Source organism: Anopheles ziemanni, chromosome 3 (assembly GCF_943734765.1).
Source record: "Anopheles ziemanni chromosome 3, idAnoZiCoDA_A2_x.2, whole genome shotgun sequence".
NCBI lineage: Eukaryota > Metazoa > Arthropoda > Insecta > Diptera > Culicidae > Anopheles > Anopheles ziemanni.
The window spans coordinates 69,962,199-69,978,396 of record NC_080706.1 but is presented as its reverse complement, the minus strand read 5'-3'; the positions used below and the strand labels follow the sequence as shown (position 1 = coordinate 69,978,396).

The window sequence follows — 16,198 nt, the reverse complement described above, 5'->3', positions numbered from 1 at the left end:
CAATCGTACATGTGAATAAACTGATAAACTTTTCTCCTCAAACTGTTGATGGAGTATTGCCGGCCCGCGGGGATCCGACTCGGGCTTTCCTTTTGCCGTTGGGAAAAAACGGTGGAGTCATGGCGGAGGGCTGGAGTTGAACCGAAACATGCCACACTTTTGCCTTCCAACTGGATGCCATTATCAGCAAAACTCGGTCGGTTTGCTTGGCACAATAAAAGAAAAAAATAACTAGTACATTCCGGGTGGGGAAAGCGTTTTGTGGACGAGCCCGTATTTACTTCTCGTCGGCAACGACCGTTTGCAACATGCAACAGCGAATCAAACGATCTGGCCCACGACCACGGAAACCCCCAAACTGCCAACGTGTACCAAGCGCTATCGCCTTTCGGGGGAACGGGGTGGGGTAATGCCACAGCGATAGCAAAAGTTAAAATCAGATAAAACGTTCAAGCCATTCCAAGCGGCGAGAGATACTAGGCTTCTCGCACGCCTGATGCGAATTTTCCCAGGAGGTGGTTCGTTTTTTCCAGTCACACAGAAAAATTAGGTCATCGCCAATAAGCTCCCACCGAAGGCACGGAAGGCGGTAGGAGCGCCCCCTCCGATGGTAAATGTAAACACGGACTTAGAAACGAGCTTAATTCCCTTATCGACCGGTCGGATGGTCGGAACACGTCGGAAACGGAACCACCGACCTTCCCGACGCTCCCTGCTTTACGACCGGTGGGAAGATGAAATACGGCACCGAAAACTCTTCCAATTGCGTTCGGTTGTGGTTTCGCCCGGGGAAGGACATTCCTCGCCTAGACACATACACCCCGTTTGTGTCCCTGTAAACATTGTGACACACCCGTACGTGCGAAAAGCAAACGGACCGGTTTCGGGTAAACTGTGAACGCGCCGTAAAAGTATCTTTGATTAAGGATTAAAACTGCTATCTATCGGCGCAGTGTGTGAAACTCGGCCACTTAACTCGTTTGGTAAGCGATTGCAGAAAATGTCGCTAGGGATGAAGAAACACCTGCCTATATCAGTGTTTTTATTTTATTTTATTTTAAACGCATGTGGAACGTTTGAGAGACACTTCAAATGACACTTTTGGCAGTTTGAAGCAGCGACGATGATTATTTTACAGAAGAATATTAAAAATCGTTTCCGGTTTTAAAAAAATCTAACTTGGGGTATAGCAAGGTTTGGCTTTGGTTATCTGAATTCTTCTGAACTGGACCAAATTATTTAACGAAATGATGAAAGTTAGTCCCAAATTTCAAACCTTAGCCGAAGTACTGAAGTGAACAGTAAAGTAATATAAGATTTATTGCGAGTTCTATATTCATACATCTTTTTGTGGATATTCGAATTATCCAATAATCAGTTCGAATATTCTTTTCGGAAGGAATGAAGCAAGACACAAAATTTCACTAAAAATTATGATCACCGTCTGAACGATATGAAGACTATTTGAACAGTTGATTTTATGTTTTGTTATTCTCGAAACAGACTTTTTTAAATTCCTATTTGATACTTTCTAGCTTTTGTTATACTTTGATTATAGCAATTAATTGAAATAATTTCAATATTTTTAATTTCTCATTCTTATAGGAATATTGATTGATGCTAAATTATGGATTGTAATACGCTTCTTCCTAAATAGCACAATACAACTAACAGGAGAACAAAATTTCTTCTTGATGGCTAAAACAAACTTAATCAATTCCAAGAATTGCTCATCTTAATTGAACAAGTATTATAGTTTCATTTTCTCTTCATTGGGTACATTCTTAAAAGTTATACCAACATCTGATGCAAACTTGCCATAAAAGATACAAAAATCGAACAAAGCTTTGCTATTTCCCAAAATGGGATTTCAAATGTTTATTGTAGTTAAAGTTAATGTCTAGTATGTTAGAAAAACCCCATGAGGTCTTACATTTCTTCATTTAAAGATATTTTGTCAGAAAAACTATGAAGCCAGCACTGATACGCAAGACTATCTGTTCAATAAAATACAAACATATTGCTGGCACATTTGATTTTATGTTGTTATTCTCATGACAGACTTTTTTAAATTTTTATTTGATGCTTTCTAGCTTTCGTTTTACCATAACAAATAATTAAAATAATTTGATTCGTTCAAATTTCTCATTCTTATAGGAAAGTTACTTGACACAGTTTTACAAAGTAAAACTACAACTGCTCAGTTCATATATCACACCATTTCAAATGATTGTTTTTAATCTTTCAAACATAATCTCTCTGGTTAAGTAATTTAAAATAATAGAACCCATTTTTTTGTCGGTGTGGTACAACTTAGCTTTTCAACACGGGCAGTGCTCATGCTGTTTTGTCGTTCATTCCTTCCCAACATCAAAGCACTTATTTAATTTTATAGAATCCGTGAGTTTTAGAAATTCCACTCCAAAGATTTACTTAAGTTGACTGTTGTGCGACCAGGTGGTTCGGGTTTCGTCCAGGAAATGTCGAGCGCATGAAGTGGTTCAACTTAACGCACGACTTCCAACGATGCACGCACGAGCGGGAAGTGGAAAGCTTTCGAACCCAAATGCGAAAAGCACTCCTGTCGTGATAGTGCTATTCGCTTTGCGGAAAACCCTATAGTTTCCCTGGCAAAATAAATACCTAGCGGCATCGCGTTGCACCGTCACGTCCGGAGCGATATTCTTCTCAAGTTAAAATCAACCACTTTTGACTGCGCGTCCTGCGGTCGGGTTGGCATTTATACGCTGCCATGTTCCGGCGTTGGCTCCGATCGCGCGAGGGTTGTTTGTTTGGCTTGTTTGTGTGACGGAAGCTAGCGCCAGTCCGCGCGATCCTTTGCTGCTGACCCGCTTTCCTCTGGGAAACTCGCGCAAAAGTCACCAGCAAACCCGTTGCATCTTGGAGCACATTTTGGAAGCTGGCAACCTGAAGCACGTTGGTGATATGTGTTTGTACAGTTGTTCACCAAGGCGAGCGAGACCCTGTCGGAAGCAAGCCCGTACAATTACAACATGTACCGGCGCTACGTGTGCTAGGACCATTTGCCGTGGCACGGCAAACCATTGACACACTAACAAACACGAACCCACACAACGGCAACGCGCAACAATCCAATCGGCCCGATTGCCACCGGGACGGAATTGGGCAAACACATGATAATGAGCCTCATTTGGGAAATGTCAAATATTGGTTTAGGCAAGAAATGCGAGCTTCGGGAATTGGTGGCATTCCGAAAGGTTTATTTCTGCTCGCCGGGTTGTGGGTTGATTGCCAAGTCACGGATGTGTTTGCCTTCTATTGCACAAGGGAAAACAACCACTTCATTTAGCATCGAACTCGATCAATAATTTGATAAAAGCATCCACCTACAAAGAAAGTACCCTATAGAACAACATCAAACAAATGTAAAAGAAACTCGGGTGAACTTTAAAAAATATGTTCAAACGAAATAAAAATAAATAAAACGGAATAACTCAAACTAGATATACACATGAGCTTAACTATGAATTATATTAGAAACATGAGAAAAAATTAACGAAACGAAAAAGTATGGAACAATACTTGAAAGTTATAAGAAAAACATGTTTTCTTTAAAAAAATGATTAAAAAGTAACTAAATTTTAGTTAAATATTCTAATTTTCAAGACATCATAAGCAGTTAAAATATATTCAGTTTCATAAAGAAATGAAAAAAGCAATAGTCAGTCAACACCTGAAAACAATCTAACGTGAACTTTTGTCTTCATCATTACTGATTACTGTGTTCCCAACAAGTTAATACATGTTGCAAAATGGTACTTCAGTTTAACTTTGAGTTGTGCGGTCTTTTAAAAACAATTTAATTCCCTTTGTTTTTTTCATTTCACCAGTCTTTTAATTACTATTCATCGAGTGAGTCGGTTTCCCGATGCGATAAATAAGTTAAGGCTTACAAGTAACGTTCTCGCTTGTTCAACGCTGCATTTTCCCCAAAGCTCTCTGAAGCAAAAAATAACAATAATAAAAAAGAACCTTTTTCAAACAACTTTCCCACTGCTGTCTTTCTACTTTAGCCGGAACAATAAAACAGCAAAGTAGCTGACAACCAGCGAACATAAACCAAAAGTCTGGGCGGGTTGCAGGCCCAGCGCTCGCTTGCCACCATTCCAGCATTCCATCCGTTGTCACCGTCGTCGTGCGAAACAACAAATCGCTGCCGAAAGTTGTTGCGGTTTCTTGACAGCGCTTTATTGCCCTCGCCGGAATCGAAGCGTCCGGATCGAACCGGCGGAGATCGCGACGGGGGGTGGGCGAGCTTTAGTTTAGTTTTGATTTTGTCTCGTCTTGTTGGAGAGTATCGTTGTTGTTTTTTTTGTCACATTTTTTTCTTACCAGCAATGTTTGCTTGCGTACTCAGTTGCTCGTTAAAAGTTCTGAGCTTTTGCCCGATGCGTCGAAACGAATCCCCGGAACGAGACGGTTTTTGCGATCCCTCTGGGAGCATTATTTGTTCGTTTACACATGATCGAACTTTAAGCGGGGAAGTGAAGAAAAAAGCACATTTTTTGCAAGCTACTATCCCTCAACCGAACATCGACCTCCATATCTGTTAAATAAAATACTTTCCCAAGCATACGGTTCTCCTTTTTCCTCTCCCGCTACAGAACCGGAAAACCAGCCCCATTAAACAAATCCACAAGACAACGTAACGGACTTCCAAAATGGCGCTAGATGGCCCCGCTTTCTGCATACGGTGCTAAATTTTATTTATTGAGCATTCCGAAACACATTAAGCGGCACTAAATCGCACGTACTCGTATTTAAACACATTTGCATGCAGCAACCCTTCGATCCCCAGGCCGGCCACCAGGCGCTCCAATGCGCTACGTTGAATATGCATGAGAAGGTTAGCAGCCGGCGAAAGATGGCGAACCTATTGCCCCGTCTTGCCACCGCCAAAAACCCGCCCGCGCCCTTAGAACCCTCAGCGAATTGGGTTCGTCGGGTATAATTCAATGATTTATGCATATTAAAACGAGATATTACGCGTTTCTGAGATTCGAACTACAAGCCACACTAGATCGGTGAGAATGCCATTCCGTGCCGTCCCTTTCCTGGTGCGGGTTGAAAGACTACTTAACTCTAGCTTCCCGTCGTCGATGATCTCGCAAGGCTCGCGACTGACGATGTACTTCCATCTCCGCGACGCCTATAACGGGCGGCATGAATACGATTATGTGGTCGCCGTAATGCACTTCCGGCACCGATCGGCACTCAGCAATCTTAGTCATTTCCGCGAAGTACTCCGCGCTCGGTGCTACACACAAGCAACGATTAGTTATAGCTATCCCTGCCCGCGGAGAAGATGGGACACGCGTCACTCCAAGGACTCTCTCCAGGAACATTTCATCGCAACCGAGCCAGCTCGCATTCCCATCTTTTATCGAAACGACAGCATTGAGAGTAATTAAACCGGGTTTCACAAGGTTTTGGGGGGGGAATCGAACGAACTTTCCGAGCGGTTCCGGAAGAAGCGCAAGGAAGATAATTTACTTTCCACGGGCTTTGCTTGCGAAATGCTGCAGTACACGGTGAATTGCATTAAACATTCAATCTAACACTTCCAGAAGTGCAATCGTTTGGTGTTTTCTACGGATTAGTATCTATTGAGTTGAGATGGTAAGAGCACGTTGGCATAATTATATTGTCAAGTGGAGTTTCATTCAAACGTAAAAAAAGGTAGTAAGGACGATTCGAGATTCTAAAAGCGCTTTAAAAAAAAATTATGAAATACCTCATTTCATGATCAACAATTTTGCCCAACTGCTTGATGGAGGCGCCTGGTACTTTATGAATTCAGCTTTTTCTTTTTCAATTCTACCATCAGTTTTCACTTATTCAAATAAACTTTCACGTTTCGAACAAAACACATTTCTCAAAACATAGAACAATAAGAAAAAGAACTTAAGTATGATACCTTTCCGCTTGTGACTGTATAAAAATAAGGGAAAAAGAGCCAGACATCTCTTGAAGTATTCATTCAGTTGATAGTATACATTACTATTGTAAACCGTTACCGGAAAGTTATAGCAAAATTAAACATTACTGTAAAATCAATCCAAGAAAAGTAAAGTAAGATGAAAGATTATTTGATATCAGGGCTCGTTGCTCGACCTTTCTCTTTTGGCGGTTAACACACTTTCATCGAAATGCAATGCATATGAAAATTTCTATATCAAGTAATCAGGTAATGGTTGTTTGAGATAGAGCAATCTTTCTTTATTTCCCTAACATACAATTCAATTGATGGGATAAAGATATCAATAAACTCAACAGCAACGCATAGTTTATATATTTGAGTAGTTGAAGAAAACAAATTACATGAAGAGTATTATGACAATTTTCAAACTAGTAGTATGAAAACCAAAGATAAACATCATAAAGAGATTTTAAAATAAACATTTTTAGAGACATGCAAAAGTGTGGTCGTATCAAACTCCTTTTCATAGTTAATTAAGTCTACACTTCTCGAATCATCATCCTAAAGTACGCAAGACCCTGCGTTGAAGATTTGTACGCATGCCAATACATTGCATTGCTGTCACTCTTGTTTAAATATTTTCCATTTAAATTACCATAACCGCACCACCCGCCTGATTCACGGCCTGAGATGCAGCTACCATTATCTCGATCTTTGGTTGAAAATTGTTTGTCTTTGTCCGACTTCAACGAGTCTCCTCCTGTGCCCTCATAGTCTCCCAATTTCGTGAGTTTATATTGTTCAGTGGAACTGCCTATCGCGAACTCCTTATAACGTGCATATTTGTACGTTTGATCGAAGTCTTTAAACTCTACTACCAGCTCGTGCGGTCTCTCAGTAGTCAATTGATGAATCTTAGCCAATCCGAACCAGAACTCCTGATTCAAACTCCCGAATCCATTTTCATACTCCTTCCAATTGCGGTTGAAGTCCAGCGCTCCGTTGAACCGATACTGGATGACCAGCCATCCGCCTCCGAAATTGTTCTGCTCACAAAATGCTTCAAATGGGAGTTGGTTCTCAACCGGTTGAATCCGATAGACTCCAGACATACCCGCAGGTGCCTCCTTGCACGATTTGAAATGCCCTTTCATTTGGAAGCATAAGGAGGTTTTATTTGAGAGGAGTTGAACCATTTCCAACACCGAGGTTAATTGCGATTGCCAAATTGTATCGTTGGTAGAGTCCGTTGTATTGGATGGCAGTTGATCGATTTCCAATTGTTGTTGTTTGTACCAGTTCAGGTACTTGGCAGGGTCCGTTGCATTTGATGCGAATTGAGCGATTTCCTTGCGCATCTGTTCGTGGTTTGCACATGACGTTTGCTGAACCATAATCTTGCGAGACTGTGCACTCAATACAGTAAGATTGTGTCCAGCATCCCGATCGTGTCGATTGATCGCCCATTGAACGCCAGTTAGCGAATTCTCCAGTTTGGTCAGCTTTTCCGTAACCTCTTCATCACGCTCCTTCCGGCCGAGCTCCATTTCGTGCAGCTTGTACTGGAGGTAGTCCAGTCTGGCCATCATCACCTCGAACCCATAACCAGCTACAGAATGCTCACTAGAATTGGCTGGGAGGCTGGCTGCAGCACTCGGCAAAGTTGGACAAAGTAGCAAAAACACACAAACTATCGCCAGCGAGGCGAAAACACGCGCCATCGTGGAACCACAACTCACGGTTAAACGGTTTAGCCAAGTGGAGCAACCAAATACGATTGAAACCTCTCAAGATTGTACCACCTTTTATATGAAAAAATGGCAGTGAATGGCAAACCTGGATTCTACCCTTTAGGCAGCGTCCAACATGATAAAGAAACCACGACTTCCGTCACGATGGTTTTTCCCTTCTTAAAGCAATGAGGTTTTGATCGTCCACGAATTTGTTATTGTATCAAACAAGATGTTGCCGTATGCTATACGTAGCTATAACGAATGCCACAAAGCCGCAACTGCCGCCGAAATTAGCACCGATTTTATCGCAAACAAGGTTTATCGCATTATTTGCCCATCGTGCTCACGCTGTTAAAACAGATTGCAACTATTGCTGCCTGCTGTTTACAAAAATCTCCCTATTGTGGTCTGAACATAATAAGCCATAGTCCGGTATTTATGTCTCTCAAGCACACGGTTCATTCGCAAAGTTGATCGCGTAGAACAAGCAACTATCCAAGTGTTGTGATGTGAATAGAGTTATCATGTGTGTCTTTATGGTTTCTAATTCGATTTTCTTTAAATTTCTACGAAAATTCATACAACCGAGCAATGAAGCAATGTGGAGGAATCAAGCGATTATAACTATTAAAGGTCATACTTATTATTGGTGGTTGAAATCAAACTTCGGATCCTTTAAAGTGTGACAAAAGTAACTTTACGCGACTAAAATCAAGCTGAATTAGGTGAATTATTTTATAAGATCCCAACATAATTATACTTTCAATAAGAGCATTTTTCTCATTAAAAGAAGGTTATTATAAACTCCAGAAATAGAGGTAGAACGCTAAAATATGCCCTGTTACAGCATAAAATCTTTATCATTTGGATTAAATTCACTTTATTTCTAGGTGCTAGATGGTTTCTTTTACAGGATGGTTAAATTTAAATACAACTTAAAACTTGTGAGAACCCCCTCGCTCACTGCACAACATAATGGAAACACAAAATATAAACGTTCATCGATCGAAAGGAAAAGCTAAACAATGAAAACGGTTTACGTTCTAAACCGAACCGCTGCCGGATGGAATTACAGTGCTAAAAGCAGATAGTAAGTAGGGCGCATCGGGAATGCCCCCCGACGGATGGAAAGATAGAACTATAATACTACACCCCACGGATGAAACTACCCGGAACGGGACGCAACGCAACGTGCTCGAAACGTGGTCCGTCCGTTCGGTGGCGTGTGTGGAACCGCTCGATAGTGAAACGTGTGAAACTTAACAATTACGCTTCAGGCACCGCTTGACACCGCTTGTCTTAGTTTGTTCGCAGCTGGTAGTCACCGTTCTGGGTGATGTATCGGACCCAGGGCAGCGCTTGGTAGCCGCTCTTTTCGATAATTTTCAAGTATCGTACCTATAAATATTTGGTTTTAAATGATGTTTCACCGCAACCGGAATAGGATTTCCCGCGTGCACTTACCTGAATGCCTGAAGTTGTAAAGTACGGAATTTCAAATTTAACCTGAATCGGTGGCTTTCCCTCACTGTCCTCACACTCGACGCTCGGGAGGCCAAAGTGAGCTCGCATAAGATATTCCTTTCCACCCTGCAAGTAATAATCAACAAGGAACGAGTATTAATCCGCTGCCCTTTTTTTCACGGCAGAACTTTTTCACTTACGGGGAATGACTTGATAGTCCAGGTGATGGCGTTCTGCTCGGGGGCGTACTTGACGCTGCCGATGGTTGTCTTAAACTTCGGCGAATCGGCATCGGCCGGCACGGGAATGACGATCTCCACGTTGTTCGCCGTGGAGCGGCGTTTGAACTGCGACTTCGCCTTGATCATATACTCCACGCGGCTGTGCGCGTGACGCTCGATGACGGACTCGATCCAGATCAGTGGCTTCACGTGCGTGTTCAACCGGTAGGACATCAGCTCAAATTCACCGTCCGGCGGGATGAACGAAATGGTGCGATCGTTTTCGAAACGCGACAGCCGCACGCACTGATGAAACTTGACGTCCTCCAGCTCGACCGACTTCGATTTGCCCCGGCCGGTGCTCTCGAACAGCACCTTATCGTTCAGTCCCAGCCGTAGCTCCGGCATGCCGGATAAGTAGACACGCATCTTGATTGCACCGACGATTTCACTGCGCAACACGTTACCGTTCGCGTTCGCCAGCAGATTTACGCTTTCGATCACGTCGAGGAACACCTCGTTCTTGCGGTATTTAATACCCTCCGAGCGCCACGAGACGGCGTTCGTGACCGCCATCGGGATGCGCGGTTGTATCTCGAGCTTGTGGCCCTCCTGCGTGATGTACTCCTGCAGGATCTTGCTGTCCGTCGTCTGCGGGTAGCCGAAGTCGATCAGCTCGTCCAGCAGCTCGTAGATCACCACAAAGTTGTCCCGTATGCTTTCCTCCTCCAGCTCTTTGAAGTACTCGGTGAACACCTGCACCACTTTGTGGAGAAAGACGAAGACCAGCGCGATGTTGGCATTGCTCCGCGTAACCGATACCAGGTAGAGGTTGTTTGTCTTCACGTACGCGAAAGTACACTCGGGCGTCTGCAGGATCGGTGTGATGAGACCTTCCTCCTCTTTCTCCATCAACAGCGGCATGAACTTATCGATCACACCCATATCGATGTGGCCGCGATAGTTTCGCGATATGAGCACCTTTCCCTTGGCATCGAGAATGAAAATTGCTGACGAAGACATCTTCGCAATCGACTGCTACCACCGCTCCAGGTCACCTGAAAAGATAAGAAAAATGTAGCTGCCAATGTTTATGTTTCCACACCCTTGCGCCGCAAGGCAACGTTTATGTACGTAACATTACATGCTACCCATTTTAACCGATGTTCAATGATTCCCAGTTCGTCAAAGTGATTGCAATGTAAAAATTACATTATTTTACCAGCAAGTACAACAAAAAAAAAGGAGGATAACATATTCTATTGGATAAGCATATTCTCACGTCCGATTGATTGTGCAGAAGCTTACAGGAACGAGATTTGGTGAAACCGGTATATTCCTTACCTCCAAGCAATTTTAGTTGCAACGCACCAGTTCACACCAACTTATGACACAATTCAACAGCAATTATAAAACGATTTCTGTGTAAAATATCTCTAATTTCTACTTTTTCATCATACAATCGAACAGTCACCAAAATTTTGCTGTCGTTTTGGATAGAGTTGGCAACTATATTTGTCATTCATCTGTCAAACCGTTCCTTAGTCCGGAACCACTCTGGGTTTCACTACGGAATCATGAAACTTCAGCAATTGGATCATGATTTGAAACGGACGGTAAAAAGTCAGAATAACAAAATTTCTAATTAATTCACACACCACACCTACTAGGTTGGAGTATTCTCTGTATTGAAGTTGGTTAATTAGTGATCAAATGTAAATAAGCTTTATAACATCCATAAAAACCTCAAAATATATTTTGATTTTGTGCGTTCATCAATTGCTCATAATTTTTCGAGACGCATGCTGTCGTCATAACATTCCAAATCCACAAACATTAAAGAGAAAGATCGATAAAGAAAGCTTTCACAAATTCCCCAGCTCTTTAAGCTTTTATGAAATTTGCTTCATACGCTTTACCTATCCTTCTGGTTTCAATGCAGTCGATTCGATGTTATGAATCATCAACACACAAAAACTGTACATTTGGATTCATCGTCACCGTCCGCTTTCCTGCTTCAACTTTTCCTATCACCCATGCCGTATGGGACGTTCGATTGCGGTACTCTTCGCAAAAAGGAACCACTTGAGACGAAGGAAGACAAATAAGTAAGCCACCGCTTGTTTCCACTGCTTTGCCCGACAACAGCTTGGCGCTTCTTCCCAACACCTCAGCTATCTCCCGTACGTTTTTAATGATGGGTAGCGTGTGGATGTGGAAATCGACCTCAGCTTTCTGGAACGCTGCCAGATTTTCCGCGTGCCCATGTATGCCGAAGCCCGTCACGTCCGTAGCGGCATGTGCGTTGTACTTCCGCATTAACTCGGCACCGGTTCTGTTGAGCCGTGTCATCGACTCCAGTGCGATGCGATAGGTTTCCTCGATGTCGGCCACACTGAATCGCTCCTGCAGACGGGTCCAATTTTCCGAATTTTCATTCATCCAAATGTAAGCATTTGTGGCAAGCTGCGTCCCAAGTGGTTTCGTCAAAACAAGCGCATCGCCAACCTCTGTGTGATAAGGCCTGCAATGCAATAAAGAAATATAGTCTTCGAATTGCAGATAAGCTTATCAAACTTTAGGAAATTACTTACATAATTAGCTCGGACCGGTGGGAAACGGCCGTGGCAACACCACCAATGATACACCAAGGGTTTTCCGCAATACTTCCCACCTTCACCGGGGCCTTGCACTCTTTCGCCGCCTCGAGGAAACCTTTCATCACCATCGGCACGACTACCTCCCGTTCTTTATCGTTGAACTCGGTCGGCGCGCTAACGATCAGTCTGATCTCATCAATTTCGGTAGCACCAACTGCAAACACATCGCTGACGACATTGGCCAGGGCAATTTTTCCGAGCATAAATGGATCGTCGATGAGGGGATAGAAAAAATCGACAGACTGTACCAGGAAAAGCTCATTCTTCAGGGCAATGACGGATGAATCCAATCCAATTCCTGCGATAAAAAGGTTTGTTTAAAACTTTTCCAGTAAGTTTATCGCGATAGACCTACCAACACCTTCGGCGGAATCTTTTTCCTCCTTCTTATCAGCTAACTGTTCGGTGTATACTCCTGCAAGAAGTCGGTTTAAGACATCCTGAGGAACTTTCGAACCTCACCCACGTAGGGTGGAGAATTTGGTGAGCCGGAAATCCGGGCTAAGCCCGTAATTTTCCGGCTTAAACATGATTTCCAACAAACTAGAAGGCACCAACTTTACGAACTGCGTTTCAGCAAATAAACAGTATGCTGTCAATTTGACAGATCCCTGATGAAATGCAACGTATTTGAAGCCAAAATAGCCTTTTTGTTAATAACTTTTTTGTTCTTGAACCGATCTGGACATATGACCACGTAAATGAAAGATCTTTGCAAGACACACAGCTTTGTTAATAGTAAAAGTTTTCATTTAATCTAGTTTTTTAGCAAATTAACTACCAAGAAACCGGTAAACCAAGATTCATTCAACGATGAAAAGATTTATGTATACACCTTGTACGAAAATTTTAATTTTGACCGTTTACATTATCAAACTGTAAAAAAATAATTTGCAGCTTTTTAGATCACCATCAATAGCTAAAACTGTGGACAAGACAAAAACTGTGCTTCAAAATAAATTAAACAAGATTCTTGCATGAGATAAAAACAAAGTGAAGGTTCAAAATTTCAACAACTTGGATTTTATAAACTAACTGATTTTCTTAGAGGGCTATGTAAATTTTACGAATAATCATTTTATTAAGACACCCTTCCCTACCCAGATAGATAATTTATAGAATAATTTTAAAATTTTAGCTAAACTGTCTTGTCGGAATTTAACCTGTAGCATAAAGAGAGGGAAAAAATAGATTTTACGAGTGCCACGTGGACGGGCACCCCACGTGGAATTATTTTGCTTTCAAAACAATTGTAAAAATTACTAAATATTGGTACGCACATGTTGTTAAAAAATAACGCCTAGAACATAGCTCAATGGTTCGTTGCTTCAGATGTATCCCTGTGTATTCAGAAGAAAAGTGAGCAAAACCAGCCTGAGGTTTATTATCCGTGAAAAGTTCCTGACTTTTCATTCGCGTCGCTAGCCATGCATGAGTTGCGTCGCGTCACGTTGCTATGCTTTCGACATCCTCAATGTACCATACAGGACCTTTTTCCCTCCTGCAATCAGTAAACCTGGCTCGCTTCAATGCATTGCAGTGTTACTTCAAGCGTTGCAGTGAAAGTTTGTGCTCAGCTGACGAACAGCATGTTTGCACCGGGCTTTGCGAAAGGAATCTGATCCAAAAGATTCTACAAGCGGATGAAATGCAAATCTTTGCCCAAGTTCTTAGCCCATTTTTAAGCAGTTGCTTTAATGATTACCCTAATGCAAACTTTCTGTCCTCTCGTAAAGTTCCCGTGAACCATTCGCGAATGGTTGTTATTCCTCTTTACACTGATTTATGCGCCAAACTGCTGCTGCTTGGCGGTGCACGAATATGTCGACGCGGTAAAATTGTTTGCATTTCGATTTGGGCGCGACGAGACAGAGAGCGGGAAACGATAAAATATACTTCAGAATTACTTTTGCCCGCGGGGATATGGAAAAAAATAGTTTTCTTATGCTGCTTGCCATGGCGTCCATTAGGCAAATAAGGATTGCCGAAGCGTCACGCAGAATGCATTCGCAAGCGTCGGTGGAATGCGCTCGTTGCAGTTTTCTTTTTCTTTCCAGTTCAACCACAAAGTGCATTACCATGTCCGTTGCTGTGAAGTTGTAGATTATCAATTAAAATATGTTTACTCGAGTCAGCATATTTTAAACTAGGAGTTTTGGGATGAAAGCTGACTCAAATTTTGGTGATACTCATTTGGCAGATAAGTATATGATAACAAATTATGAATAATATGTTTGATCTATTTGAAGTTCTAGGATTCCTCCAGATAAATTTGTACATTTTAATAAAAAGCACCTAAATACTGCCGATCTCACCTACCAAACCGAACAACAGATTGGTGAGATATAGAATTTTAATCGACCATGTCCTTGCGCTTACTTTTATCCCTAATGTGTACCGTTGCCAACGATTACGCACGTCGCTCTTTAATTAGCTCTTTAGCAGGCATTCATTTCACAACCACGTATGAATAATTCACCATTTTTCTCACCTAACCGAGGCGCACTCTCGGCCTGACACACCGTCGCGGAATCGAACGCAGGCACAAAATTATACGTTAATGGCAGTGTGGTGGCATTGAATAATTAATTAGTAGATAATTTAGTACACGCCCCTGCACGCACGCACGCACCAAACTCTGCGGGCTGCGTTTTGGAATGAAATTTAATTTGCGGTCAATAATCGGAAAATACGATGCGCACGCTTCACCGCCGGAACATTTTCAAGTGCAGACGTGTCGGTCCGACCGTCCTGTGAAGTAGGGCCAATGATGAACGGCTTCGTCAATAGGTTTATTTATTGGATATTGCATTTCCAGAGCTGGTTACTTTGAGGAACTGCTCGGTGTTTGCATGATCCAGAATGAATTGCAATTGTGTTTTCTTTGGTTTTATAGAACGCTCCATTGGAAATATTGGAGTTTTCGTTTAGAAAAACTAAGAGCAGAAAAATGTGGATAATTTATGCTTTACTAATCCCTCATCATTTCAGCGTGGGTAAGAAATTACTGCTCATTTTTATTAGTACTGTTTCTGCGAAAATGTATCTGTAGGCTTTTCAACATGTTTCCTAAAACTGTACATTATAATTCGAATGCAAAAGAAAAAAGAAACAGTAAAACTGAGTCGGACAAGTAAACTATTTTCCCATAGAAATGTTTCTAAGCCAAAAAACTGCAATAAACCAAGGTCAAATACTTGTTAAAAACTGTAATCGTACACAGTGAAGCTACTTGTGCCAGTAAAAATAAGAACATAGAAGTCAATGTGGTAAACTTTCAAGCCTGTTAGGCAGACAGGGCAGAATAAATACGGCTACCATACCATCGTCACCTCACCGCACTCTGTGGTAGAAAATTAATTCTCCGAATCGAGCTTAAATTAGTACAAATTAATTCCATCTTTTTTGCGCACCGAAAGACCTTGCTCTGGTTCTCTCGTTGGCCTTTTCCAGCCGTGCATGTGGTGTCTTGAAAAATTAGGATCCTAAAGTCGGCCTACACCCACGCCTGCACCATCCCGGACGGTTACCATCGATGCGCTGCCACAAACCGCAAACCAGATTAATGACTGGTCTGGTGAGAAAAAAGGGCATTTGCGGTTTGTAGCTAGCTTTATCCAGGACTCCCTTGCCGGCTCCGGGTTTTGCCAGTAACGGCCGGGTTGGACAAAACACTCGGCCAAGGTCCACCAGCTAGGTGCCCTTCAACTTTTGTCTCCTGGATGATCTCCGACACGAGCGCCCGAACCTGCGTCCGGCTGTTTGTTTGGTTTTTTATTTCATTTCTATTTTAATTATTTTTTCCACTCCACTTCCAACTAGCCCAAAATAGAACCCGGGAATTTAGGAACCTTAGGAAGCTCGAGCAATGTTCGTAATGCTCAGTTTTAGTGCAAAACTTTTTCCCTGTTGTGTGTGCGTGTATAATATTTGCAATACCGAGCCAACCTTTTCCCACGACCGGTCAAAAGGCTGTAGTCCGTAACAAGAACATTTACCGTCAGCCCGTGCCAAAAGCCACGGAACGGAATGAGGTTCGGGCCAACTTTTCGGTGAAAGCAATCGGAAGTCAACGATGGGTTGTTATGCTTAAGCTTATTGTAGTTGAGACCAAATAGCTAAACTTTCCCCAGCGTCCGCATGTGGAAGCGGGTGCTC

At 42.4% G+C, this 16,198-nt stretch overlaps 3 protein-coding genes across 3 annotated transcripts; all 3 read right to left on the bottom strand.

Moving 5' to 3' along the window:
- Window positions 1-6,501: 6,501 nt before the first annotated feature.
- LOC131285377 (angiopoietin-4-like) lies at window positions 6,502-7,548 on the bottom strand. Its single transcript, XM_058314230.1, has 2 exons — window positions 7,308-7,548; window positions 6,502-7,154 (listed from the first exon to the last, which is right to left on the bottom strand). Exons 1-2 carry the CDS (start codon window positions 7,546-7,548, stop codon window positions 6,502-6,504), a joined length of 894 nt encoding a protein of 297 aa, XP_058170213.1.
- Window positions 7,549-8,591: 1,043 nt separating this feature from the next.
- LOC131286615 (AP-1 complex subunit mu-1) lies at window positions 8,592-10,865 on the bottom strand. Its single transcript, XM_058315593.1, has 4 exons — window positions 10,725-10,865; window positions 9,360-10,438; window positions 9,160-9,285; window positions 8,592-9,093 (listed from the first exon to the last, which is right to left on the bottom strand). Exons 2-4 carry the CDS (start codon window positions 10,401-10,403, stop codon window positions 8,995-8,997), a joined length of 1,269 nt encoding a protein of 422 aa, XP_058171576.1. The 5' UTR covers window positions 10,404-10,438; window positions 10,725-10,865; the 3' UTR covers window positions 8,592-8,994.
- Window positions 10,866-11,093: 228 nt separating this feature from the next.
- LOC131287222 (selenide, water dikinase 2) lies at window positions 11,094-12,606 on the bottom strand. The gene is made up of 3 exons (XM_058316255.1): window positions 12,396-12,606; window positions 11,975-12,338; window positions 11,094-11,904 (listed from the first exon to the last, which is right to left on the bottom strand). Exons 1-3 carry the CDS (start codon window positions 12,568-12,570, stop codon window positions 11,334-11,336), a joined length of 1,110 nt encoding a protein of 369 aa, XP_058172238.1. The 5' UTR covers window positions 12,571-12,606; the 3' UTR covers window positions 11,094-11,333.
- Window positions 12,607-16,198: the final 3,592 nt, after the last annotated feature.

Bases quoted from the DNA above. Each gene is read 5' to 3' on its own strand.
- LOC131285377 (XM_058314230.1), bottom strand. From the start codon at position 7,548: ATGGCCAGACTGGACTACCTCCAGTACAAGCTGCACGAAATGGAGCTC. The intron at 7,155-7,307 runs TCGCTCAATTCG...TGTTGGAAATGG, and splicing joins CGAACAGATGCGCAAGGAAA to TTCAACTCCTCTCAAATAAA.
- LOC131286615 (XM_058315593.1), bottom strand. From the start codon at position 10,403: ATGTCTTCGTCAGCAATTTTCATTCTCGATGCCAAGGGAAAGGTGCTC. The intron at 9,286-9,359 runs GTAAGTGAAAAA...TATTACTTGCAG, and splicing joins GGACTATCAAGTCATTCCCC to GGTGGAAAGGAATATCTTAT. The intron at 9,094-9,159 runs GTAAGTGCACGC...AAATATTTATAG, and splicing joins TTACAACTTCAGGCATTCAG to GTACGATACTTGAAAATTAT.